General features: G+C 43.3%; 13 protein-coding genes across 13 annotated transcripts; 7 read left to right on the top strand and 6 right to left on the bottom strand.

Moving 5' to 3' along the window:
* The first annotated feature begins 863 nt into the window (after nt 1-863).
* PICMEDRAFT_16464 (hypothetical protein) lies at nt 864-3,803 on the top strand. The gene has a single exon (XM_019161218.1). It carries the CDS (start codon nt 889-891, stop codon nt 3,616-3,618), a length of 2,730 nt encoding a protein of 909 aa, XP_019017730.1. The 5' UTR covers nt 864-888; the 3' UTR covers nt 3,619-3,803.
* PICMEDRAFT_72673 (hypothetical protein) lies at nt 3,694-8,445 on the bottom strand (the record flags this gene model as incomplete). The annotated part of the gene is made up of 1 exon (XM_019164270.1): nt 3,694-8,445. One exon carries the CDS (start codon nt 8,443-8,445, stop codon nt 3,694-3,696), a length of 4,752 nt encoding a protein of 1,583 aa, XP_019017729.1.
* Nucleotides 8,446-8,685: 240 nt separating this feature from the next.
* On the top strand, nt 8,686-10,205 carry PICMEDRAFT_16463 (hypothetical protein). Its single transcript, XM_019161217.1, has one exon. The coding sequence runs from the start codon at nt 8,702-8,704 to the stop codon at nt 9,779-9,781; it is 1,080 nt and encodes a 359-aa protein (XP_019017727.1). The 5' UTR covers nt 8,686-8,701; the 3' UTR covers nt 9,782-10,205.
* On the bottom strand, nt 9,866-10,183 carry PICMEDRAFT_72671 (hypothetical protein; the record flags this gene model as incomplete). Its single annotated transcript, XM_019164269.1, has 1 exon — nt 9,866-10,183. One exon carries the CDS (start codon nt 10,181-10,183, stop codon nt 9,866-9,868), a length of 318 nt encoding a protein of 105 aa, XP_019017728.1.
* On the top strand, nt 10,182-14,121 carry PICMEDRAFT_58880 (hypothetical protein; the record flags this gene model as incomplete). The annotated part of the gene is made up of 3 exons (XM_019163324.1): nt 10,182-10,259; nt 10,654-12,999; nt 13,030-14,121. 3 exons carry the CDS (start codon nt 10,182-10,184, stop codon nt 14,119-14,121), a joined length of 3,516 nt encoding a protein of 1,171 aa, XP_019017726.1.
* A 104-nt stretch (nt 14,122-14,225) lies between these two features.
* On the top strand, nt 14,226-15,325 carry PICMEDRAFT_132459 (hypothetical protein). Its single transcript, XM_019160034.1, has one exon. It carries the CDS (start codon nt 14,354-14,356, stop codon nt 15,275-15,277), a length of 924 nt encoding a protein of 307 aa, XP_019017725.1. The 5' UTR covers nt 14,226-14,353; the 3' UTR covers nt 15,278-15,325.
* On the bottom strand, nt 15,122-17,581 carry PICMEDRAFT_16461 (hypothetical protein). The gene has a single exon (XM_019161216.1). It carries the CDS (start codon nt 17,552-17,554, stop codon nt 15,374-15,376), a length of 2,181 nt encoding a protein of 726 aa, XP_019017724.1. The 5' UTR covers nt 17,555-17,581; the 3' UTR covers nt 15,122-15,373.
* Nucleotides 17,582-17,768: 187 nt separating this feature from the next.
* Nucleotides 17,769-19,319, bottom strand: PICMEDRAFT_72667 (hypothetical protein; the record flags this gene model as incomplete). The annotated part of the gene is made up of 1 exon (XM_019164268.1): nt 17,769-19,319. One exon carries the CDS (start codon nt 19,317-19,319, stop codon nt 17,769-17,771), a length of 1,551 nt encoding a protein of 516 aa, XP_019017723.1.
* Nucleotides 19,320-19,385: 66 nt separating this feature from the next.
* On the top strand, nt 19,386-20,277 carry PICMEDRAFT_72666 (hypothetical protein; the record flags this gene model as incomplete). Its single annotated transcript, XM_019164267.1, has 2 exons — nt 19,386-19,390; nt 20,034-20,277. The coding sequence occupies 2 exons, from the start codon at nt 19,386-19,388 to the stop codon at nt 20,275-20,277; spliced, it is 249 nt and encodes an 82-aa protein (XP_019017722.1).
* Nucleotides 20,278-20,518: 241 nt separating this feature from the next.
* PICMEDRAFT_32868 (hypothetical protein) lies at nt 20,519-20,860 on the bottom strand (the record flags this gene model as incomplete). Its single annotated transcript, XM_019162789.1, has 1 exon — nt 20,519-20,860. One exon carries the CDS (start codon nt 20,858-20,860, stop codon nt 20,519-20,521), a length of 342 nt encoding a protein of 113 aa, XP_019017721.1.
* A 573-nt stretch (nt 20,861-21,433) lies between these two features.
* PICMEDRAFT_16459 (hypothetical protein) lies at nt 21,434-23,083 on the top strand. The gene has a single exon (XM_019161215.1). It carries the CDS (start codon nt 21,537-21,539, stop codon nt 22,875-22,877), a length of 1,341 nt encoding a protein of 446 aa, XP_019017720.1. The 5' UTR covers nt 21,434-21,536; the 3' UTR covers nt 22,878-23,083.
* A 265-nt stretch (nt 23,084-23,348) lies between these two features.
* On the top strand, nt 23,349-24,377 carry PICMEDRAFT_16457 (hypothetical protein). The gene has a single exon (XM_019161214.1). The coding sequence runs from the start codon at nt 23,395-23,397 to the stop codon at nt 24,262-24,264; it is 870 nt and encodes a 289-aa protein (XP_019017719.1). The 5' UTR covers nt 23,349-23,394; the 3' UTR covers nt 24,265-24,377.
* Nucleotides 24,032-26,517, bottom strand: PICMEDRAFT_16456 (hypothetical protein). The gene has a single exon (XM_019161212.1). It carries the CDS (start codon nt 26,462-26,464, stop codon nt 24,365-24,367), a length of 2,100 nt encoding a protein of 699 aa, XP_019017718.1. The 5' UTR covers nt 26,465-26,517; the 3' UTR covers nt 24,032-24,364.
* Between the last annotated feature and the right edge of the window lie 214 nt (nt 26,518-26,731).

Raw genomic sequence — 26,731 nt, 5'->3', positions numbered from 1 at the left:
TTATCATGATAAGGCATCTTAAGTAATCTAAAACTGGAAAGTTAGCCGCCATGATAAATGAATAATGGCAAGTTTAACCGAAGGTGTAAGTGTATAAATACAAGAGGTTTGTCCCTTGTATTTATGTTTGAGAATATTAGTTTGTAGGCTAGTTATATTAGTTATATATTAATAAGCAACAAACATAAGAAAAAGTGAACATATACAATGGATATTCATAATAGAATAGCTAGATTACAACAAATTTACTCTTTTAAGGTTGTTCAGCATTCAAAAGAACTTAGTAAACCGAGTTTCCAATAGCGTTAAATTTAAAGCGTTTTGAGTTTCGTACTACAACGATTTAAAAGCATTTGATATTGGGAATCTCCCTTTCGAATTTCTAAACTAATTCTTTAACCGATTCTTGTTGGACATAAAGTATAGTAGGTCTTCATCAAAAAGGCCTTTAACCTTTCGAATTTCCAAACACGAATTTTTCATCAGCACCCTAAATGCATCCACCACAATCAGTGCTTTTGGAAGTAAAACCCAACAAAATTAACCACATTTCTCAATCTGTTAGATTAAGCTCGAATAATTGATGGTATTAGCTACTCCTATTTACAATACTATAGCTGACTTATTATCGAACTTTAAATGTAATCTCGCCTTACCTCATCTGACGGAAGTCTTCCTTACAGGCTGAGCCTCATCGTGTTGAGCCTTTTATTCGTGGTTGGTGCACAGAAGTATTTATGTACAAAATAAGCTCAAAACAAGAACGCCTAGTGATAAATCCCGGGAAACGTAGTACAGAATTCGTGGCCAACATTAGAAAGTTGAGTATGCAATTTGTCTACAATAAAGCTGCTGAGCCAATCAATTGAAGCAAAGTGACTTCAAGCCATGTCTTTTGGGTTTGTCAATACCAATCAAATCACTCTGGAGACCTTTTCTTCCGATACAGCCCCCTCGGAATTTGTGAACAAGCTATCCAAGTTATCGGAGGATACAAATGGTCACGACACTTATATTCACACCGATAACAATAGGGTTCAATATGTAGATCCTGTCCCTTACATCAATTCTCTCCGTAGTGTACAAGATAAGCTATCTTTACTTATGGACGAATGTGAGAAAAAGAAGGACGTATTTGAAAGATCGACCAAAAAGAGAGAAAATGACCATTTCACAAACGTTATTACTCAATCAACGACAGCTGCAGACTTGAAGAGTAAATTCAATGACTTACTTTTAACGGTTGAAAAACTTAATACATCCAAGATTGATCCGCTAGGTGAAAAATTGAAGAAAGCCAGTACCTTAAAGGACAATGCTTCCAACATTAGTTTCTTACTGAAGTGTTACAATCGATTTTACATAAATAGCGAACCTCCTATTGAGTTATCAACCGACAGACAGCGTGCTAACACATTTGAAACAGCTAGAATATTGTCACAGTTGTTGAAGTTATCATCGAAGCTAGCCAGTGATGCTAAACTATCCAATGCTGAAAATGCCCATACCCTAATACTGGAATTTGCAACAACTTTTGAAAGCGATCAATTAAAATCCTTCAATACATATTACCAATCCAAAAATTTTGCACGTTTACAGAATATAACAAAGACTTTGTTTATTTATAATAATGGGATCAACATCGTGGATTTTTTTGTTGGAGGTCATCCAATTTTTGTTCAAATGCAGGATAACGTTAAGCAACCAGTTAGTGATTCCTATTGGAAAACTCTACGTAATCCTACTAGCGTTGACTATTCATTAGACCATGTATCCGCAGAGCTACTTGAGGCAGTGCGAGAAACAATCCTATCCGAAATTGATTCAATAACTACAATTTTCCAAGAAAATGCAAAACAAGCCCTGATATCTCTTATTATCAAGCTTGTGGACAATATAGTCAAACCAAGAATGAAATTACTGTTAACAACAGCAATGTCACAAAGTACCCTCTGTTATTTGAGAATTTTGCATTTGTTTTACAATGGAATAACACAGATGGCTTTTGCTCAATTAAGATCCGTATTACTAGATAAAAGCATTGATTTTGGGTTTGAGTTTGATAAGATTTACAACTCTCTGTTTAATGAACATTTGAAGGAAAACTCATACTTTACTTTAGAAAAGGAGAATTTAGAGAGCTTAATTGATTCTTTAATTGGGCCATTTGAAGATGCAAATAGAGATGCGATCAAAGAAAAAAAACTCACAATGAAAATCGAAAAAGTTAAGGAAGATGAAATCCTAGAGGAACAATCCCAAGAACTGGAAGGAGTTCACTCGCATGAAGATGAAAATCCATACGAAGCTTCCTCTCCTACTTTAGCCAACGCAAAATCGAAGGCTCCAAATTCTTCCGCTCACTCTAACATTGATTTATATTTACCTGACTCTCGTATACTTAGAGATAAGCTGAGAAGTGCTAGAAACTATGTTCCTAATTCTCAAAAGTTCAAAAAAATGACTGGCATCTCGTCATTTATCAAAATCAACGAGAAGTACTCCTTATTTGATAGGTACAAATCATCTTATGGTACAACAAGTACTAATGCAACAGAGTTATTTGGTAACTCAGTTACAGAAGATTTGGTAGCGCCTCAATCGAAATCTGCGCTCTCTCTGAAAGTGACTCAAAGTATATATAAGTTGGTGTTAGAGGCATTGACCAGATCAATTGAATTAATGCCTTCCCAAATTAGTCTACACAGTGTTGAGCTTTTCAAATTGATGCTTTATAAAGTTGGCCCATCTTATATTGCTGTTGGACTAGAATCTCTATATGACACATACGTTGATTCTCAGCTAAAAAACAAGAGTGTCTTTGGACGTGGCGCTACTACAGACATTGATTTGAGCTTTTTATCTCAGTTTTACACAATATTCGTACAACTATACTTACTTTCAACAGTGGTAAAAAAATCTTTCTATCCATTAGTATCAAGCGAGCATGACACCAATTTCATAAGTCATTCTTTCAACTTATTTTTACAAGATGTTGAAATAGGTGTTAATGTTACTGTGAATGATCTTGTCGGAATTGTACAAGAAAGGATTAACCTTATTTTATCGAAACAACCGGTGAATGACTATATGGTTGTAAGCGAGTCTGACAGGACTCCAACGTGTGACTCGGTGGTGGCATTTTTAGAGAACATACTAAATAGTGCATTGGAAGAGCTAAGCTTTGACCCAGTTTTGAAGTTAAGATTTGTGAATAAGATCTCTAGCTATTTTCTTTCTATGCTGATTCTCCATTTGAGTCACTTGAAGGTTTCTATGAACGGGTTCACTCTTCTCACTCATGATCTAGCCCAATATATCTTGATATTCAACAGTATTAAAATAGATAATACAGAATCTCTTGATCTTTATGCTGATGAAGAAGGGTCTAGAAATGCAAAAGGTGACAATGACAATAAATGGGTCAAGGAGCAGCTTGATCAAATACAGTCTGCCTTCAAAATATTGAATGAATTGCCTGGGCTATACACTTGCCAGCCTGAATCACTCAAAGAATTTTGCAGTGAGGGTAAGCTAAATGAGCTAAAGAAGAGTGTTATTAGGGGTTACATTTCCAACAGGGAGGACTTTCAGACTTGGTTCTTGTCAAATATTTAATACTTCATTATTTTAGCTATAAGTTGACTTTTAAGCTAGAAAAAGATATGTATCAGGGAAATATATATCAGGCTATCAGCCTTTCGCAAATTCTTGTAGTTTTTTATATAGTAAAGTTAGCTGATTTGCAGCATTTTCGGTTAGCAAAGTCTTGATTTCTCCAACAAAGAACTTTTTATTATCGGGCTGTGGTACATGAGTCCAGAACTCTTTTTTATCTTCGCTCTCTTGGTACTTTAGTATTAATTCCGAGGAGATTGAATAATTTTCCATTAAACATTTGCTCAAGCAATGGAGGGAAACTAGTGATTTTGCCATGGCTGAATGCCTTAATCTTTCATCATTATCATCGTCCTCAAATAAATCGAGAAGCAGATGAAACTGATCCGAGAACACACTCTCTTCAGTGAGAATGATTTTTTCTATACAATCGATCACACTTAAAATCTCATGCTGTGTAGTAAATTCCATCTCATTGATATTGATACAAAGAAACATAATTTGGGTTTGAGTAATGATGAGTTCCTCTCTAGTCATTTTCTGGAACTTGTAGATATTGACTAGTTTCAATGCCCTCAAGATTGCTTGTATGAATTTGTCAATCCTCTGCTTGCTCTTTCTTTCTTTTACAACTCTGAAAAACATCTTTAGGAAATTTGAACAATTTGTGAGCTCATCAAGGCGGTAAACGTTACTAACATATCTGGCGGTTAGTTTTATAGACTCTGAATAAGTTGATTCGATTAATGTTTCGAACTTCTCAAACAAAAACCGATGCAATTCAAGTGCAATGTGCCTTATGTGATTGGACTTTGCGCTTTCCAAAGAGACCACAGTTGGAAAGCAGAGTTTTGGGTTGCAAAAGCCAAATTTGATTACCATTCCCAAAAATTTAATCGAGTTCATTGCATTTTCAGGCTCTAAACAAATATGAAGTATATTGCCCATATATTTTTGAACTAAAGTGGAGCAAAGCCCGTCGTTAACGTAGCTCAATGTGTACCCATGAAAAACAGCTACATCTAGTTTTATCGAACCAGATCTTTTGGTGTCTAAACCATTCTTTTTTATCATTTGAATCTCTTCATTCTCTAGAAAAGTTAACAATGATCCAATCACTATATTGGTTATTTCTAAATCCTTCTTCTTGAATGTTGAATCAATTAATTTTGAAACTGGAACACTAAAAAAAAGCTTGGGATGAGAAATGCAAACATTAAGGGTATTTTTTATTGCAATTTTTCTAAGTGGCTTCGAGATAGAAGTATCACAAAACTTGAGTAAATATTTGAGCAAAAAGACAGAAATTGGCTCCTTCTCAAGCAAACCAAGCTTGGAGGACAAAAATAGTTGACGATCCCTTTCAAAATTACAGTAACGGCCAAAATCACCTATTAGGTATAATAATCTGGGAACAATGGAGTCTGTGCTGGTATTATTGCTAAACCGTTGTAAGTCACCGATGTATTTCAGGAGCATTCTCAAAGAAGAAATACATGCTTTAGAAACTGAAGTAGTATCATCATCAAGGAGAAACAGTTTCCACAGGCACTGTATTGCCCGGTCTAATTCTTTTGAATTGAATTTTGTGAGTCTTTTCATTAGTGATTCTTTGCAAGATTTCACAAAAGATTTGTTTAACGTTTTAGAGTGGTTGAGGGCCAAGTTTAGGATCTCTAATGCATAAAAACATATACTTCCTCCTTTATAATCGTTTATGATATAGGGCTGAATAGTTATTAGCTGATCCTGAGAGATCAACCTTTCATCACATTTGACAAAAGTGGACATGACCCCCATTATGGATTCTGAAGTTATTTTTTCTTTCACATTCTCTTGCTCATAAGAATTTGTAATTAGCTCCAGCATACATTCAATCAATAAGCCCAAAGAGCTTTTTAGTTCCAATCGGAAAGATTCATTGAAATCACTAGGATAAATGACTTTTTCGTTAAAAAATCTCTCAAATAAGATCCAAGTGGCAGAACCTTGCAAAAAAATACCACACAAAACATAGATCACCTCATATGCTTTGTTTTGAATGGTGACTGGATCCGTTACATTATTATCAACCACAAGGTGCCCAATGTCTACGAACAATAATTCGCATAATATATAGCATGATAGGTCTGTAATTCTGTCTTCTTCATCGTCTAATTGGTTGAGTAGTGCCTGTGAGAGTCTTACCTTGACATTGACCGATCGTGTATTTGAAAACATGTATTTTATCAGGGCGGCGGTTTTTTTCTTCACTGCAATACTAGGATCTGACATTTTCTGTGATACGATATCCGAATACTCCTCGATATATTGAGGCTTCGATTCTAGAACTTTGAACAACAAATCTAAAACGGCATCAGTCACACTAGCATAAGATTCCATTAATCTATGTTTGATCATATATCTCAGTTTTGCGTCTTGTATTAATCCAGGTTCTCTATCTATCAACAAAGTCAAGTTTTTTGTTGCCAAAGATCTTGATTTAGCCTTTGGATGGTTCAATGATGACAGAATAAATGTTAGAACATCATTATAACGATCCATTAATTCTTGTGATAATAAAAGGTTTTTGTATATTTCTCTGATTTGTGTGTCCGATAAAATTTCTATATCGACTTGGCTCTTATTTTGCGAAACCAGTTCCATTAATTTCATAAGAGCGGACTCAACACTTCTCAAGACCATTTTATTTGACTCTAATTGTTTTTGCAATAGGCTTTCTTTCTTTTGAGCCAAAAGAGTATTGATGTGGGTCTCAATTTTTTTGAGCTTTCCCAAAAAGAGGAGTGACTCAAAGTTAAAAACTGAATGATTGTGAAACCTTGTGGCACTGCTAAATTTGAAATACGACAAGATAGTTAGCAGATCTTCTATTAGAATTTCAAGAGAAGATGAATCAATGCGCACATCTAAAATACTGACATCTGAACTACCCTTCAAGGCTAGTATTTTAGAGCCAATACTACCAATAATTTCAAAAAAGAGTGTGTGTGCACTGGTTAGGGTGATGTCGGTATTGCTACAAATATTGAGCAAATTTGACAACATTGAGTTCAAAATTATGCCACATGATGGGAACTCCGGTAATTCTAGCATGAAAAATAAATCAGCCATTAGATTTTCTACTATTTTTCTAAGTGAAGGTGAATAAGATGCTAAAAGTTTCTTCAAAAAACTGGTAATGAATAGATCAATTGCCTTCATCATTGAATCTGTTTGGCGCCACACTGAATTCCAAAAATTATCATTAATTTCCTGTAGTTCCAACTTTTTTGCTTTTGTAGGATGGTTTAACGTGAGAAATTCATATTGTGAGTAATCAAAATCTTTCCCGTAATCATTATGGCTTTGAATCAAGCTGACAATCAGGTAGGATATTAATTGAACTGATATACCGCAATCTAATCTGTAATTTTTGGCCTTAGATTTTAGTGGGTTTAAAGTTCCAAAGTTTTCAATTATTTCATTGAAAATAAAAACTCGTTGATCGTTGTAACTTGAGTAGATAGCAATAATCAAGTGAGCAAAATTGGATCGCATTTCTTCCAACACTAGGTTCAAGTTCAATCTCTCCCTTGTGGAAAGGATATCTGTGAATATAATGTCAAAAGAGATATATTCTAGACGTGTAACAGATGATTCGTCCAAAGGCAGTTTAGTTATGTTATCAGAAAGGGTAGAAATTGTCGAAATGAAATGCTTTAAGGTTGAGATGAAAAAATCCGGAAGCTCAGTGAAAGTTTCACGTAGATATAAGGACTTTAGCAGGGCTGCGTAAATGCATAAAAAATCTACCACCAGAGAAAAACCGCTTTCATGTCTAGTCAGCTTTTCAACAAGGTTATTTGAATATAAAAGGATGATAATAGAAGTACAATTCATCACCACTTCTGCAAATCTCTGATATTCATTTGTATTGGAAAAATCCTCTGATTCATAAACAAATTCCCAATCCAGTGATAATGCTTCTTTTACTGAGTTCATACAGATATCAAGAAGTTTCGAAAACACAGTTTGTTCTATTTGGACATGGCTATTAGTGGTAACCAGCTCCGAAAGTTTTGACTTTAAGGAAGCCAGAATCTCGGGCCTGACTATTTGAAGCTCGTCAGCAAATATAGTTGTGTAAGTGTCCCACATGTTCAAAGTATCATTTTCAGTTTCAGTTCCAACATTACCTTCACATAAACTCGATATTGTCTGCTGGAATTCATCTATAAGATGAGAGATTAGTACACTTTGAGTAACTGCGGAATCATATATAAACTCTGGTTTTTGCTCCTGTTCCATTTCTCGACTTATGACGCGTGAAAAAGAGTTAGTTGCATCCGGTTCCTCCAAGACATCGGCACCAATAAGTTTATTGATCTCATCAAGAAGATGTTCATCATCAATTGGTTGAGTAATTGGCCCGGATTTATTTACTTTCAAGTTACTCTTGAAATAGTCTTTTTTAGTGACAGGTGTAATGTTTTCTGTTAAAGTATTATTCAACATTTGTGCAACTGGACTTTCCGATTTATCACTATCTGCGGTCGCCCTATTTTGTATAAAGGGCTTTTTGAATTTCACAAATTTCAAATCAGGATCTTCACCCTTCCAGATATCGGAGCTCAAAAGACTAACGGGAATCGTCTTATTTGTTTCATCATTATAGTCGTTTTGGGAGAACGTAATTGTATCTGAAGGAATGTTGGCATCGTATGGAACGGCAAGTGGAACAGCATACTGTTTTGGAATCAGAAAGCTCAGCGGGTGATAAGGTAATGAAGTGTTTGGCGTCGTTTGATCCAGGATTTCTGCGAACTCTCTTCTGCGCTTAGACATTTTAACTGAAACACAGCTTGTAGTATTTTCAGCAGTTACTAAAGACCCTGCACGACTCTAAAAAAGTTCTTGTGATCTCTTGATGACTTCTAGGACACTGAGCACGAGAAACCTGCATGAATTATTGAATCTTTTCTTCTCCGCGTCTGGTCTTAAAGAGGCTCGAGGTAGCTCCAGAGAAATGTTATATATTGAAGGCTTTATCGGGTCTACATTTAATGGCTGTACTTGCACCGCAGCATTACTCTCATCAGGTATGTCAACGCAGATATTCCCCCTGGAGAAGCTAAGTCGAGATGAGCTTCTGAGTTTGACCGTCAAGCACTCTCACAATGAGGTGCTGTGGTATGTGTCAGAAGTCATCTCTTCGCAGCTCGAGTCGATCAGGGACACGCTACAAATATGTGTAAAGAATCTAGAAGAAACAAACGACACACAATACAAATTGCCACTTTCATCTCATAAATCAGAAGTGCTTAAAGGTACGGTAACTAGGGAAAATTTCAAGATTACGGCGTTGCATATAGTGATTAATAGCAAACATTCCAATGGCGGGAAGAAAATAGAGTTCCAGCTTAAACCTTCCAAATACTTGATTGTTCGACAACTTCTAGACTGCCATGATGCTATGGAGAATGCAATTTCTAATCTGGACAAGATTATGGATAACAATGGACATGGAAATAGCGCTGATCTTTTTGTGAGGTACATGGAGCAAGTATGCTCACATGTCGATTTGGCACGCCAGTCTCTGTGCAATCCTGATTCGGCATACATATTCCCCTCCTACAGGGTGCCTGGGAACTCCTTTGAGCCGCAGCTGCCGAAGACCGTGGCCCTTGACTTTCTTGTGAACGAAGGGGAGCTCACTGTTGATTTCAAGAGTTTGGAGTTGGTGGAGAAAAAACCATGGAGCGTCATAATGGACAAAGCCAGCCGTCTTTCTTTTGCGGACATTGTAAGGAAGGAGATCTCGAAACAACGAGGGATACCGGTGAACAAGACGCTTTCCGACGAGTATGCGAAGTATCTGAAATGGAGGGAACAGCACCCAGACGACCAGCAAGAGGGATCCGGGATTGGGACCACGTTCAAGAACATATTTGCTTATAACTCTGACCCGTCGTTGTCCAGCTTGATCAAAAGCGCCAACATGTACCTCGAGCAGTCGGTGACGTTTGTGGACGATGAAAGTAATCCTTACGTTGTCCACGTGACCGAGAAGTGTGAAGTTGTGACGTCCGATCCAGTTCTCTTGTCGATATGTGTCAAACTCGAGAGCTTGCAGAAGACATTACACCGCATTAGGGAGAATCTTTCGAACATTTACGTTTAGTCTATAAACTCCGGCACTTAATCATTTCCATTCCGTATACCAATAACCGTTTCGTAATACCTTTAATACACAATTGTACGAAGATCAGCCATTCAACGTTTCTAGCTTGAGTTTCGCTATCTTCGACTGTTGCTCCAATATCAGTCTCTTCTTTTTATATTTGCTGAGCAGACCGGCCAACGTGGCGCTGTCCTTCTCGATGAGCGGCTTCACCACCTTTTGAATTCTAAGCGGTCTTTGCAGCACTATGCGCTCCGGCAACACGTCGAACAGCGGCCTTGTGTGCAACGTTTGCTGTAATCCAGACACGTCTTTGGTTTGTATGTGTAGCGTTTCGACCGCTTCCTCGAGTGAAGCCAGCGTGCCATTCAAAAGTCGGACAGATTCATCCAGCCTTTCCATGTTCCTGTCCAAGGCGCCACTCCTTATATGCCTCCTTTCGTGTCGTAACCTTCAAGCCTTTGTCTTAAGGCGGCAAGTGTGAACAGAAAATAAACTTGTTCCACTCAGAGTCAGCAATCATGTAGAGGGGCGCCGCCGCATTGGGCACTGCAGCGAAGCTTTTCTGCCCCTGCTTTCTGTCTTTTTCGCTTAGCTGTCGTCACTTGTTTATTTACCGGCAGATGGATTTGGGTTTCTGCTTCTTCTCTGGTTGACAAAGCGGCTACGTTCGCAACATTCACACGACATACACACACGGATTGTTACCGAGAATACTCAATTACTGTGCTTGAGCCTGCACCATCAAAAAGCAGTAAATTCAGAACAAAATGGCTTCTACGGCTACTCGCACAGAAACAACCGGCTCTTCGGGGTCTAAAGGTGATTCAGGAACAGCAAAGACGTCCGATCCTTCCCTCTCTGCGACCCAGGGTCTTTCCAAAATTCCGTCGCTCAACATCGGCGGTCCTGTGAGCAAGTCAATTGGCAACAAGCTACGGAAAGCTATGGAGGAGAAGGAGTTGCAAAAGAGATCGGAACACCCAGCCTCGTTTAGGGGCTGGAGGGAGGTGTCTGGTTACGATAAGTCTTATGCGCTATCCCCAGTCGATGAGATTATGGATCTCTTGACAAGAGCAACCACACTCGATCAGTATTTGCCAGAATTTGCGTACGGTGATTGGTACCATGGAATTGCGATCACAATATTGGCGTCATTATTGTCTGGCCTTTTTGGCTGGCTTAAATGGAGCCTTGGTGCTGTTTTCTTGGTAACGTTTGCTGCAGCGTTTTACTATCGTTCTTCTGTGAGAAAATACAGATTGAAATTGAGATTGGAAGCACAAAGAGAGTTTGCAGTTCATGCAATCGAAGACGACTTTGAATCGTTAGATTGGCTAAACGTCTTTTTAGACAGATACTGGGTTTTCCTTGAACCTTCCATCTCTCAACTAGTCACTGATGCTGTCAACCCTATGCTGGCTGAATTGGAGGCCATTCCTGCTTTTGTCAAGGGAATCTGGATTCATACCCTTACACTCGGTACCAAACCCCCAAGAGTCGACAAGGTCAGAACGTTGGACAGAACTGCAAGTGACGTTACTGTTATGGACTGGGAAGTTTCGATGATTCCAAACGCTTTGGAAGATTCAACCGCAAAGCAAATGAGAAACAAGGTCAATTTAGAAGTGTTGTTAAAGGCCCAGCTTTTTGGTATGACCATTCCCATTTTAGTTTCAAATGTTTCTTTCAGCGCCAAAGCTAGAGTCAGATTGAGAATGATGACCAACTTCCCCCATATTCAGACAGTTAGCGTCTCTTTAACCGAGCCACCTAAATTTGACTTTGTTGCAAAACCAGTAGGTAGTGACTCAATTTTCGGTTTTGAGATTTTCAACATTCCAGGTTTGTTCTTACTAGTCAATGAAATGCTCAAGAAGTATTTGGGCCCAATGCTTTTTTGTCCCTTGTCATTCCAATTGAACTTAGAACAATTGCTAGCTGGTAATGGAGTCAATGGTGCATTGGGCGTGTTGGAACTAAGAGTTAAAGATGCCAAAAATTTACAAGGTGCTGATACTTTCAACAACACTATCGATCCTTACTTTACATTTGGTTTCAGTGGCTCAGTTTTGGCCAAAACTAAAATTGTTAATGATACTATAAACCCAGTGTACAATGAAACCATTAGAATTATCTTGAATTCTTCCGCAGATCCGCTTGCCATCATGTTATACGATGAAAATATTTCCGACGGCAGGAAGGACAAATTCATGGGTGCAGCATTATATGATTTGGAAGACTTGATGTCTAAGGGCTTTATCGAAAACATTTCCTTACCTGTTTTGAGAAACAACTACCCTGCAGGCTGTTTTAATTTTGATATCAAGTTAATGAGATCGCTACAAGGTTCGAAGTTGCCAGATGGTTCTTATAGTCCTCCACCTGATTTCAACACCGGTGTTGCAAAGATTACCTTGACAGGTGCTAGATCGTACACTAAAGACGAAGAGGAGAAAGCTTCAGTTTATGCACAACTCTATGTTTCGGGTGAAAAGAAACTTGAAAGTCCAGTTGCCAAAAATGCTTCTTCTGCATCATGGAACTGCAGTTTTGAGGATATAATATATGACAGATCCAAGTCAAGAGTTCGTATTATTTTGAGAGAAAAATCTAAGGAAAACAAAATCATTGGTTCCACAACAATGCGCTTGGTTGATATCATTGATGCATCTTATGTTGGTAACAGCTGGTTCACTATGAACTCTGGTCTCGGGGAGGTCGAAATCTCGTGTAACTGGAATTCTGTCAAGATTGCAGGTGTTCCCGGTGCAATCGGTTACAGTGAACCTGTTGGTGTTTTAAGAGTTTACATTGAAAAGGCAGAAGATTTGATTAACCTTGAGAAGATAGGTGTTATCGACCCTTACATCAGAGTTTTAGTCAATGGTATCCAAAGGGGTAGAACTTTAACAGTTGATTCTACCACTTCGCCGAAATATTATGAGTCGATATATCTTCCAGTCTCTTCTATTAACCAAAGAGTTACAATTGAGGCGATGGATGTCGAAAGACATACTCAGGACAGAACATTAGGTTCATTCCAGATAAGATTGAACGAGTTCATTGATTACAACGCAAAGGGAGATCCTATTGAAACCAAAGGTGAGCTTTCTGAAGCTAGACTTTTCCATAAAAGAAAAGGTGCCAAGGGTATTGTATCTTATTCTTTAGCATTTTACCCTGTCTTACCTAGTGCAACACCTGCAGAAATTGAGGCTGAACATGAAGAAGCCAGAGAAGCTCAGGAGAAAATTGATGCTGAAGAAAAGAAAATGAAAAGCAAAGCAACTGAAGCTCAAAAAGCCAAGGTCATTGATTCTGCTGCGTTGACTGTGGATACGAAACCAAGACATGAATTGACTCTTGCTGACTTACCGAAATACAACTCAGGTGTGTTAGTTTTGACAATTTTAGGTTCCAAATTCTCCACTGGTGGATACTTCCAAGTGTTCTTTGATAAGCAAGGTCACGCTTCCTTTGAAACTAAAGTCACGCCGCAAAGTAATATTAGCTTTACATTTGACTATTTGGTCAAGGAGCTCAAGAACTTTTCTCTCATTACGTTCAGAATTGCTGAAAAGCCTAACCAAACTTTGAAAAAATCAGCCTCTAAAGAAGTTACGATGCCGACCTTCACGTTATTGGAAAACAGTTATGGCAAAAAGTCAATGTTAAAAATACCTGACAACAGTAATGTTATTCAAATCAGTTCGAAGTACCTACCGGCTCTAATCAGTTCATTGCCGCCAGCAGATTCTATTGGTAACTCAGGTACGTTGTCACTCGAAATTTTAAATGCGAGTGACTTACTATCGATGGACTCTAATGGTAAATCAGATCCATTCGTTGAAGTTTACCTTAATGGTGAGAGCTTTTTCAAGACCAAAACCAAGAAGAAGACGCTTGATCCCGAATGGAATGAATCTACAACTATTGACATTGATTCACGTGTGCAATCTATTTTACGTTTTAAAGTCAGCGATTGGGATTTTGGTGTTGAGCAAGATGATAAGATTGGTGAATACAATTTCGCTCTCAAAGATATCGATCCATTTGGAAACAAAATGACTGACTTTGAATTTCCGTTGGTTGCTGATGACGGAACAGCCGCTGGTACATTGTACGTGAGAATTGGCTTCAAACCTGAATATCATACATTGATTAGTACTGAGAAAGCATTACCAAACCCATCCAGTATGGCAGTTGATGGCGCCGGTAAAATTTTAGGTACAGGTGTAGATGGTGCAGGAAAGGTCTTGGGTACTGCCGGTAAGATCGGCGAGAAGGCTCTACACGGCGCCGGTGCTATTGGTGGAATTTTCAAAAGAAAACATTAAGCCTGTGAAGGAAAAACATTAAAGTAGTAATTTGATTTGTCTTTTATTAATACTAGTAATGAAGTAATAGCTACTTTTCTTCGTGCGAGCAAGGAAATTTAATTTTTTCGTGTCTTTCTCGTTCAAGTGCAAAGTAGCTGAGACAGAGGGATCGGGAAACAAGGTTGGAAGCCTGTTGCGGAGTGGGGAAGACAATCAAGCATTCCCCCAAATAGGGAGGCAATATAATTCGATGAGCAGTGAGAAGGCAGAAGAAGGAGTATTGAGCAATGGGCAGAAACTAGAAACTGCAGAACCCGCAATCGATCGAGCTGTGGCGGACAACGAAGTCATTGTGGGTAATGAAGATGCCTCTGACGACGATGAATTTGGAGACTTTGAAGAAGTGGACCAGATTGAGCCAGCTGAAGAGAAACTAGATGTGAGCACCGAGTTGAAAAAGGAGTTATCTTTATATGATGGTGATTACGTGAAAAATGAAGAGAATATAACACAATTGTTAGGTAACGTCTTCAATGAAATAGCGGATACAAAAACCTCGTTCGGAGAGTTAGAGAGTGATACAGCTGGTACAGCGTCTCCTACGGACCAAAGATTTGTTTTCAATGAAAGGGCAAGCAAAGTTTTTGATCAGCTCGTTTCTGATAATGATGGACTCACACCGCATATTATCTGGAGAAAGAGCATGGTATTCAAGCAGCTAATGCTCAATTTAAACATACCTATAGAAAACACCAATAATATATCCGGAAAAGTTCCACAGACCGGCTCTACGAGCAGTACCACAGAAATTAGGGATTTGTATGATCGAGAAAGTACATCCAATGTGAATAGTGAGCTTGAAAATCTATTGGCTCAAGTCCCTGATTTTGCAAGCTTAGGAATCGATAAGAAGAGTGAGGTTTTTGCAGATAAAATTACAAATACCACGAGAATTATCACGGAAGCTCATCATGCAATTAGAGAACACTCAGAAAACAATGAAGGGTACCTTGTGGAACTGGTTGCTGTCAAAAAGAACCTTTTGAATTTGCTTTCTGTCTGGGACGAAAGAATGGGCGATATAAGGGAAGACAATGAATTATTCTCTTCTTATGTCGAAAACTTGATAGGAAATACACAAAAATTTAGAAGGGTTAGCAAGATAGCCAAGTAAAAGTTCTGATCATTTTTATTCGTTTTTATGTACACTTATTTTCTATATAATTTACAAGTCATGCCATCATCATTATCACATGCTTCAGCGTAAGGATTAAATACTCTCGTCACCATATTTCTGAACAAACAGACCCAAAGCTTTGATGGGGAAGAGAAACTTGTAGTTCGGATACTCAATGGCACAAGAATGGTTGAAAACTCCTTCGACATATTCAAATTCCCATTCGCCTGTTCTCTGTTGGCGCTCAACAAGAAGATCAACAGCCCTTCTCAGAACTGGCTTATCTGGATAATCAGCCAGAAGTAGTCCTATGAGAGCCCATGCTGTTTGTACAATCAATGATTCTTGTGTTGATACATAGGTGTGAGTCTCGCAACTTTTCATTGACTCACCCCAACCACCATCAGGTAACTGACGTGAAACCAAAAAGTCGCATCCTTTCCTTACAGTGTCACTGTTGGAGTAGTTCAGATCAATTTCGGCCAATGCTTCAAGAGCAAACATCCCAGCATACGTGAAACAAATACCCCAACAACCATACCAAGAACCATCAGGTCTCTGGCAATGAATGATGTAGTCGGTAGCTCTTTTGATGGCTGTTTTGATCTCTTGAGATCTGTAGTTTGAATTCTTGTGAAAATATGCAAGACCTAATACGGAAGAGTCAGTACACTCCACATATGGGTATTCAACCATAATGTTACCAAAAACTTCTGCAGGATTTATCAGTTCTAGCATTGGTGTAGCCTTGATTTTTTCATAGGTGGAAAATGATCCAAACTCAAAATTTCCAACGTTCTGTAAGCCCAGCAGAACATCAATTGCATCATTCAATTTCGAAAGGTCGTAAAGGTTATACACATCTTTGAAACTTTTCGAGTTCATCACCATCAAAATAGCCTTTATTGCCTCGGCAGTGCAATCGGAAACAGTGTAGCCCTGTTCTTTGGTTGAAAATGGCCAAGCTCCAAGTCTTTTATCTCTGAATGACCCCTTAGCACAATCAGTATCAAATTGCGATCTTATCAAAAACTCAAAGGATCGCACTATCGCATCATGGTACTCGGGGAGGTCTGCTAAACCAGCAACAAAGTAGTACTGAATAAAGAATGCACAGTCCCAAACTTGGGAACCATTTGTGCCCATGACTGTCATTCCTTGCTTACCCAAAAACAAGGTTTCTTTCATTCTGTTAAAGCTTCTCAAGTAATCAGCACCTTTTGCGCCTTGAACAATGTATAGAACAATTGTCTCAAATGCTGCACTGACAGGTGCAATCCCTAAATGCTCTGTATTCTCAAGTTCTTTGATAATCAAGTCGTATGCTTTTTTATTGGAATAATCTAACAACCATTTTGGTCTTAGGTATTTTTCATATGCCACCATGCAATTGTTCAATATGTTGAGAAGTGCGGTGTGAGGGTAGTATAAGTCTACGCCACACACTTTGTTTCTGTTATCCGCAAATTTGATTTTATCGAACGGTTGAGTGAACAATTCACTTCTGATTTCTTCCAAAAGAGGGTCCAATTCACATTGTATTTTTGCGGATGATAAATATCCAAGTGGAATATATATTGCTCTTGTATGAACCCACCATTTCATCGGATGGATGGGTGTCCAATAGGGTAAAGCAAATAACTCAGTTGGAGCAGGGTTGACTCCTTCCCACTTGTACAAGTTCAATACAGCCAACCATGCTTTACCCCAATGCGGGTTCCCTATGGCGCCACCGAGTTTATGCAATGTGTTGCGGGCTTTTACGCAAACGGGATGTTCCTTTGGTAAACCTAGGATCCGAAGAATGACATAGTTGATGGTTGTACCGAAACAGGTAGATTTATCGATCTCGTGCAATCCCCAACCTCCATCGACTGGGTGGGCGGTATTGACAAGATATCTGATGATTTCCTTCTTTTCATGATCTGGAATAGGCATTTTTGTGAAGTAGGCGCAGGCAACATAACCGATGGCCATGAACATTGGACCCTTGTACAGAACGGGCCAAGTACCTGAACTTTTGTCTTGGACGCCCTGGAAAAACAATGCTGCATTTTTTGTTGTTTCAAAAACTGTTCTTGGGTTTGGAGTGATTTGAGGAGGAACAAACGCAGGGTCATCTAACAGATATTTAGTCAGGTTATCTTGGGGGTCATGCTTCGACTCTTCCTCGGATTGCAGGTATTCCCATTTCTGTGCACCTAGTTTAGTGGTTCTTAATCTCCATCTGGACGAGTCCGTCTTTGGAATACCAATGGTATCTGAGTACTGCATTGGTTTGTATTCACAGCTCTGCTGAAGTGGGGCAAGGAGATATGGTCATGACGTTGAAGAAGCACGGGAGTGTTAAGCTAGTACCTACCCATGTGGAAAAGATGCGTTAGGTAAGTGTTATGCTATAAAAGGAGCGAGCGGAACGAGTACATGGAACCGACGTGTATATATTACCGGATTAGGCAGAGGCGGGGTGCGGAAGCACAAACTATGGTCAGAGCTTGAAGGTGGACGTTCTCCCTGTGATGCCGTCGTAGACTAGACAGTTGTCAAGAGGGATATACTGGTTGGTCAAAATCTTGATGACCTCCTGGGCAGTGATGCCGCCGATGACGGCGCAGACGTTGTGAAGGCTGCGGCCACACGCCCTGCACATCTCATCCAAGACCTTGTCGAAGCCCTCGGGGAAGGTTTTGACGTCGTGGTTGTTGCAAAGGATGGCAATGGCGGTGGTGCGCAGCTCGGGCCGGTCGTCAAAGGTCGGAGAGCGGTGATGTTCCCGGGCAAAGCTCTCTAGGGTCAAAAAGGCCAAGTAGATCAGCGCCTTGTCGGCCAGCTGCTCGTTGCCGGACTTGAACACCTCTAGGATCTTGGGCATTGTGTCCCACTTGCTGCCTCGGACAACCTTCAAGAAACGGCTGTTTTTCACAAAGAGAGTGAGCAGGCTGTCGTTGTCGGCGAGCTCGTCCGGGGACCGGTGCAGCTGGCGGAGACTGAGGAGGGCCTTGTCGCGGATGAAGCGCCGGTCCTGCTCAAACTTGTCGGTGTATATGTTTCTCAAGCGGATGTAGTCGGCGGTGTCAGACTCCATGTCCGGGAGCACGCCGCTGAGCGGGAGGACGTGGAAGGTGTCGTAGAAGCACTTGAGGGCGTTGCAGAGGATCCAGAAGAGCGAGCTGGACCCGTCGAGATGCGTGGTCTTGCGGTCGGCGAGGATGTCCGCCACGCTGGGCGGGATCTCGGCGGAGTTCCGCATGAGCAGGTACGCCTTGCTGTACGCCTCGTCCAAGTTGAGCTCGTCGCCCGTGCGGTAGAGGCGTTTGAGCGCTGCTCGCACCGCCGCCGGCGCCGGGCGGCGGCTGCCGTCCGCGTTCTGCTGCAGCTGCTGGAACACCTTCGAGAGCACGACGCTGTACGGTGCTCGGAGGTAGCTGTCGTCGGCGAGGCTGGTGCGGTCCACGTGCTGCTGCAACGCGGGCCACGGCAGGTCCAGCCGCAGGTCGTGCAGGTTGCTCTCGTGCGTCTCGACGATGACCTGCTCGCCGGTCTGGATGCGCAGGTACGCGTAGAAGCCCACGGCGCCCACCTTGAGCAGCGGCACGCCGAGGGCCCACAACCGCTCGCTGAGCCGGCTCTCGCAGGCGTGGTACGCCGGCCCCGCGCACAGCACCACGCAGTCGAAGGAGCTCCAGAAGCCCGCGTCCTCGTCCCCGTCCCCGAAGAGAGCCCTGTCGTCCACCACGGCCGTGATGCACACGTCCGGGTTCAGCGTGCTGACCGTCTCCGCAAGCCGCACTGCCCGCTGCGCCCCGACGTCGCCGCCGCCAAGGAAGAAGTTGCTTGCAAGGTCCTCCTCGCCCACCGCCGCCGAGTCCACCACCACCACCGACCCCACGCCGGGCAAAACGAGGTTCTTGAGGATCTCGCTGGCCCACGGAGACCCGTTCACCACACACACCCGGCTGCCTGCCAGCGACCGCTGCCCGTTCCCGCTCCACAGACGCACCTGCCGGTCGTACTTCGATCCGAAGTTGCTGTCTTCCATCGCGCTGCTGTGCCCTGCGCCCTTGTGTGGTACCCGGCCCTCACGACCAGTGCCCCAGGTCTGGCCATGCCGTCGTTCCGGCCTGTCTTCACCACCGCCGGATTCATGTTTGAGACGATCGTCCACCCGCGCCTTGTTTCGCCCCGTCTTGCCCCGTCTCGCCCTCGCCCCGCCTGGCTTGTCGCACCATCGCCCCCCGCCAGCTCTTATCGGTCTTGCTGCGGCGCTGGCCATTGTTGCGCTGCGTGACCTCCGCAGCGCCACATCGTGCTGCCGCTACTCCGCAGCCGGGCCTGCTGCAGTCCGGACGGGTCAATCATCACATGATAAAGGCCGGACGGGGTGGCCTGTTGCGGCGGCGACAGGGTGGCGGCAGCAGCGGGCGGGCAGAAGTTGTTCCGCAGCGACAGGCCATTGTTTTCTCCGAGCATAAACGAGGAGAGCGGAGGGCCGAGAGGGGGTGCCAGCGGTGTGCCAGGGCGGTGATCTGATCGGGGCGTCGTAGGTTATCGGGGCGAGCAGGGTGCACCGCAGAGCAGACGGGGCCTGGCGCACGGACCCGTTGCGTTATAAATACCAGCCGTTATCTCCCCTGGCCGGTGGTGGAGTGCAAGAGGGCGAGTGGGTGGGTGCAGCGTTGCGCTGTGTGCACACCCAGACAAACAAGTTCCCCCTACACCCCCGCACCTTTCGCATGTTCAGCAGACAGACCAGCAGACTCTTCTCGAGCGCCGCCAGAGCAGGCAACAAGGCGGCCAAAGAGGCCGCCACCCCGGCCTACGGGTCGTTCAAGACGTTCGCCGAGTACCGGGAGTTCATTGTGCAGAAGGACCCGGAGCACTTGGCGGCCCGGTTCAAGATCATGATGTCGAACGGCAAGCCGGAGCAGTGTCCGGAGGCCGAGGCCGAGAACCACGTGTTTGGCGACGTGGCCAAGAAGGTGGCCTACAACGTCTGAGGCGTGCGGCGCACCGCGCACAGAGCCCCCTCTTGCAGCGTACACTCTATATCCCTGCGTTCCGTATATATCTTTTCTAGCACCCTGAACGAAACACAAATCCGGTTACACCCCCTGCGCCCGCGGGGAGAGCCCTGGCACTCCTCCAGCTTAGTAATGGTCGGCTATGTTGCTATATCCGTATACGCGTGTATGTAGTATGTATGTATGTATGTACAGGGCCGGGCGTGGCAGCGTGCGCTCACCACACACCCTTTCTCACGCCGGGCAACAGCCCCTGCAGCGCCTGCGTTCTGAACTGGTATCTGCAGAGCCTGAAGTCCCGGATGACACCTCTGCTTCTGCCCGAGTCGACACACCGGCCCCGCAGCTGGTTCGCCCGCGTGTAGTTAGGCAGCGCGTTCAACTGGATCTGCGCCTCCAACCGCACCTTCTGCGGGAGCGCAGCGTTTCTCGCAATGAACTTCAACGCCCTCGACGTCACCTCGTGCTGCTCAAACATCTGTCTCTTGAAGTGGTCCCGCATCACCCTCGTGTTCACAAACGTCGACGGCAGACTCACCGGCTGCGCAAACCGCTTCATCGGCTTGCTTCTCGTCGCCAGGCTCTTTGCCAGATCCTTCACCGCAGACATGTCACGTGTGTGCTGTGCTGTGCTGTGCTGCTTTCTCTGCCTCACCCTCTGTCCAGCACCAGTGCCTGGCTCCTTCCGCAACGCTGAGCTTTCAAACGTCCTGCGTTTCCCATTTTTCATGTCGACACTCCCGACTTTCTCCCCGCGCACCTTTTCTCGCGCACACCCGTGCACGGCAGCGTCGGCAAGGCAAATGGCAGGCCCGCACCGCCCGGCACCGCCCGAAAATCTTGGTTTTTGCGTCGATCGGCCGTTTTGGTTTTTTTGCTGAGCTCTCCTCCACTGCCTGCCCTTGCAATGGATTGATATTCGCACGCTTCTATTGGCCAGCGTTTTCCCTCGCGACGGCCCCCTGCTGCTGAGACGGAGAGAGCACGTAGTGGGGAGGAAGACCCTCACTCACACTGGCACCCGGGGAGCCAGAGACAGACAGACACTCGCAGACGCACTCAGACTCCCACACACAGGGATTATCGTTTACACCGGAAGGGTCTGCAGATTGAGACCGATAGACGCCCCTACTTGTTGCGAAACAGTTGGACTCCTTACGTCCTTGCCCCGTCCTCTCGAGAAAGAAAGTCCTTCTGTGTCGTCCGTTAACTCACACATCTAGTACACCAACAAAATGCTTTCCAAGAGATTATTTTCCACCTCTTCCAGACAGTTAACCAAGGCTGCTGTGTCGAGACTGGGCAACGGTATCACAGTCATCACCAAGCCTACTGCTGGCGCCAAGGCCTCGGTCGGTCTGTACCTCAACTCTGGTTCCAGAGCAGAGAACCCATACAACTCGGGTATCTCCAGCTTGTTGGGTAACGTCGTCAGCTCCTCCAAGGCTGCCGCCGACGCCCTCAAGAACGAAGGTGTCAAGTACTACTCCTCCAACCAGAAGGAAGTCACCGGCTTGCTTGCCGCCTCCTACCCTAAGGGTAACGCTGCAGGTGCGTTGGCCTCCATCAAGAACACCATCTCGCAACTGAACGCCATTGTCAGCGAAGACGTGAGAGTCGCCGACCAGAAGGAGAAGTCCATAGCCGTCACCGAGGCGTTCGAAAACTCGCCAAAGGACATGGTCATCGAACACATGATCGGCACTGCTTTCCAGGGCACCTCCTTGGCTTTGCCAAAGTACGGTAAGGCTGAATCACTAGAAATCTTGGAATCAGAAGACCTCAAGAACTACTTGGCATCCAACTTCGTCTCCTCCAACCTGGCTGTTGTTGCCGTCGGCGCAGAGATCGACCACGACGCCCTCATCAAGTTTGCCTCCGAACTCCCAGTGCCAACCGGCGCCAAGACAGCTTTCGAACCAGCCTCCTTCTTGGGTTCCGACATCAGATTGAGAGATGATAACTTACCACAAGCACATGCCGCCATCTCCGTCTTGACCCCTGGCTCCAAGGACTCCGCTGCCCACTACACAGGTTTGGTTGCTGCCCAAATCAACGGCTCCTATGAAGGTGCCAACTCCCCTTACAGTCACTTTGTTGGTTCCACCTTAGCACAATTCCTTGAAGAAAACCACCTGATCGACTCCTTCGACCACTTCCAATTTGCATACTCCGATGTCGGTTTATGGGGTGGTTACTTCGCCTCCCACAACGTCGGTAACTACGACGAAACCATCCACTTTGCCTTGAAGAACTGGAACAGATTCTCTACTGGTACCGTCAATGATATCGAAATCGCAAAGGCCAAGGCTGAGTTGAAGTTGAGATTGTTAACTCCACCAGAATGTCCTGTCCAACTCGCTGAAAAGTTGGCCACCGAAGCCTTCTTGTTGGGTTACGTTCCTTCCGAACAAGAAATTGCAGCTAACGTCGACGCTGTCACCTCTTCCTCTATCACCGGCTGGGCTCAGAAATACTTATTTGACCAAGATATTGCTATTGCTGGTAACGGTCAAATTGAGGCTTTGTTCGACTACAACAGAATCAGAAACGACATGTCCTTGTTGAGATGGTGATCAGTTTAAATATACAGACTATACTTGATATTAATTTAAATGATGATACGATGAAAACCCATTTTCCCAACAATATTTATACAAAAATAACCTTCAAAAAACCATTCAGTGAATTTAACGCTTTTTTTTTCACAAAAGAAAAACATCAATTTCCATTCTTCATATAAAGTACTCGGCTTCATTATCCGTTTATCTCTTTTTACTCCCCTTACTTATTTATTCTATGTTATATAAATCCCATATTTATATCTATATTTATATCTATATTTATATATCTAAATTATTTGTTAATTATTTACGTTAAATTGCGTCCGTATAGTGCCCCACATGAAATACTGAAAAAAGCAACTCTGAGGAGGGGGAGTGAGAGACATGTGTTTGTGTTGTGCAGAGAGGGTGTGGGTGGGAAAATGAAAAATGTTCTCAAGGTACATGGTGATCTTACTCCAAACAAGTAAATTAACAACGCTTCACACACTCAACTATCTGAACTCATAGCTAGCTGTGCAACTAAGCAATGTTCGCTACAAAACCGGGAGTGAGATTTGTAAGACCTGTGGTCAAATCTATTGGCCGGAATCAGATATTGTCTTGCAGATCTATACCAAGCTGTCACTATTCAACAGGTGCAGGAGGTCAAGGTGGTAAAGCAAACCACTTTTTACCACTAACGTTGCTTGGTGTTGCCGCCGTTGGATTGACTTACTACAATATGAACAACAACACGAAACCACCAACACCATCGATTGACCCTACTAGCTCGACTATTCAAGGATCTCCTTTATTCCCATCTGAAAAATATCCGGAAGCAATCAATGTTGTGTTTGTGTTGGGCGGTCCTGGGTCCGGTAAAGGTACCCAGTGTTCCAAGCTAGTTAAAGACTACAAGTTTGTTCATTTGAGTGCTGGAGATTTGTTGCGTAAGGAAAAAAGTACCCCAGGAAGTGAATTTGGGGACTTGATCGACCACTACATCAAGGAAGGTTTGATTGTACCTCAAGAAATTACCATCCAATTGCTGAAGAATGCAATTGTAGAGCAATATGACAAGGGAAACAGAAAATTTCTTGTCGATGGATTCCCAAGAAAGATGGACCAGGCTCTGAGTTTTGAAAAGACTGTATCGGAAGGTAAACTCGTACTTTATTTCCAATGTCCAGAAGAAGTTATGTTACAGAGATTACTAAACAGAGGCAAAACTTCTGGAAGATCCGATGATAACCTTGAAAGTATTAAGAAGAGGTTCACCACTTTCATCCAGACTAGTATGCCAGTTGTCGAATATTTCGACGACCAGCATAAGGTCGTGAAAGTCGACTGTAACGAACCTGTTGATGATGTTTACAATCATGTGGTTAGCCAATTCAAGGAGAAAAACATCATTTAAACGGGAAACAAACAATATAATTACTACACAGTACCAAATTTGATTATATATATAAATGTGTATGTCTAGTCTAGTTTGCAAAAAATTTAAATCACATGAATTATTCGGAAATCTCCTTTTTTATGACTTCAAATCTTTCCCCTTTAAATTGAGCAAAGGGTGCAAGAAATTTTGTCTTCTCCTGAATACCATTCATATAGTTGAGAGTTCCTACGGAAACTAGTAATCTATACGCGGACTCCTCATCCTGCATCACATAAGGAACAGTAACCAGTTTTTCGATGATTGTTAAAAGACGATTTTTGAACTTGGTAAGTTGAAATTTATTGACCAAAACGGCGTAATCCAATACCAACGTTGATACAGTTATAGGCAAAAACTTTGCGTCTTTTGATAGATTTTCATAAAGGTAGTCTGTGAATATGATATCCAAAATGTCTTCATCAAGCATCATCTGTTCACCCCACCCCTTTGCAGCGAAGGTATTGATCAAGATTCTTATGGTCATCATTTGAATTTTAGGAGTGAGTCCATTGGCTTCCAAACCAGTTCTAATAATTGGGAACAATTCTGCAGAGGGCTTAATTAAGACGATGATTGCACGTAGAATGTCGAAACCTAGCAACTTTGTATCAGCTTCCCATGTCTCAATAATATCTAGTGCAACCCTGTGAATTGCGTCGTAATCCTCACAGTTGAGCAAGGTTTCAAAGTTTTCCAAAATCTGTTTATCAGCGGGCTGTTTGGCGTTCAATTTCTTGAAAGCGGCTATTAATTTAGCCTGATCCGCTTTGTCAAAAGTGAGATACTTCATTTGTGGAAGAATTCCCGACCTTTTTGATCTCGATGCATCCAAGGAGACTCCCTCTGCGTTCTGCATGATAAAATCAACAATTTGCTGCAAGTAAGAGTGGGGCAGATCATGCTTCGCCAAAAACGTTTCCGCTACATCGTAGGGGTTATCCACAGTGTTCACAGGCAATTTTAATGGCGGCTTGCCGTCTTCGATATCAATGTTGAAGACATAATCGTAATAGCTTCCGGCGTAAAACTGCTTCTGATTTGACGAGGTTCCGTCTACCATCTGTCCTATCTTTACCCACTGGTTCTCTGACCACTGGTATATATCAATTGTGCTGCGCCCAGATTTGATCAACTTCGTCTCACCTTCTATTTTACGTTCGTTGGTTTGAAGTGCTTCGATGCCAGGAATGGAGTCCTTGTTGACACTAGACATGGAAGATTCGCTGACGGAGGAGTCTTCGAGCTCCTTTCTAAAAGCGAGAATCTGGTTCTCTTTCGCAAACCTCTCGCTTTCTCGGGTGAAGATGCGTATCTTGGAGTCCGAGGATGCGGTGACAATATCGTTGTTTTCCAAGGCCAGCACTTTCCACACCGAGATGCAAGGAAGAGTAATCACCTGGATGCACTCATAGTTTCTCCAGATCCGAACGGAGCGGTCTTCCCCACAGCTGACAATATCACCATTAGATAGAAGATCCAGTGAATAAATGAAGCTTTGGTGGCCTGTTAGTGTCCTTTTGTTCTCGAAAGAAACGCCATCCCAGATCTTGATAGTGGAGTCGTTTGAGCAAGAAGCAAAGTCACCGTTCGGCAAGAGCAACAAGTCACGCACCACATCTTCGTGGGCAATAAAGCACTTCACTTGCTTGTTTCCCTGCCACTTGCGAATTGTTCTGTCTGCGCCGCACGTCAAGAACTCGTTTGAGCCCAGGAACTTGGCCCCCCAAACGGAGTTCTCGTGTCCCTTGAGGTCGTACACGATCTCACCTTGCTTTGTCCACACCTTCGCCGTGCTATCCCATGAGCCGCTCAAAATAAACCCCTCAAATGTGTCCAACGTACACACATTCGCTGTGTGGCCAATGAGACAATACTGGTCGTCCTCGTTCTGTTCGTCCGTGAACACTGCCCCCGGCGCCGTGAGATTGATCATGTTGTCATTCCCAGCACTGGCAATGAGTACCTCGCCAGCATGCCGATAGATCGCTAACGCATTGACAAACTTATCTGACTTGAAGCTGATGATCGAACTGCCAAAGTCTTTGCTTTTGCCTGCACGATTCCAAATCCTCACGGTTGAGTCTCTCGACCCAGACACAATCGCATCTTCGTTGAGTGCCGCAAGTGTCTTCACGTCCTGGTCGTGTCCATAAAGTGTTGTCGATAGTCTGAACATGCTCAATTGCTGGTCCACCTTTCCCGGTACCCACGTCTGTCGATAAGCACGCCTTCAGCCCGTCGCCCTCCAGCGACCTGAGCCTGGACCCGAGCCAGGCGTCTAATTCATGCTCCCCAGGCACGCTCGATCCCCTGGCGCGTGGCCGAAATCTTCACCACCTCCTCGCCTGCTTTGCTCGGCGTGCTCTGCTCGGCGACCCGACACGTCCTTGCTCGTTCCTGAGAGCATGGAAAGAAAAAGCTTTTCTTTAAGTAAAGGTCTCAT

Source organism: Pichia membranifaciens, assembly GCF_001661235.1.
Source record: "Pichia membranifaciens NRRL Y-2026 unplaced genomic scaffold PICMEscaffold_3, whole genome shotgun sequence".
NCBI classification, from domain to species: domain Eukaryota; kingdom Fungi; phylum Ascomycota; class Pichiomycetes; order Pichiales; family Pichiaceae; genus Pichia; species Pichia membranifaciens.
This window is presented reverse-complemented; position numbering and strand designations above follow the sequence as displayed.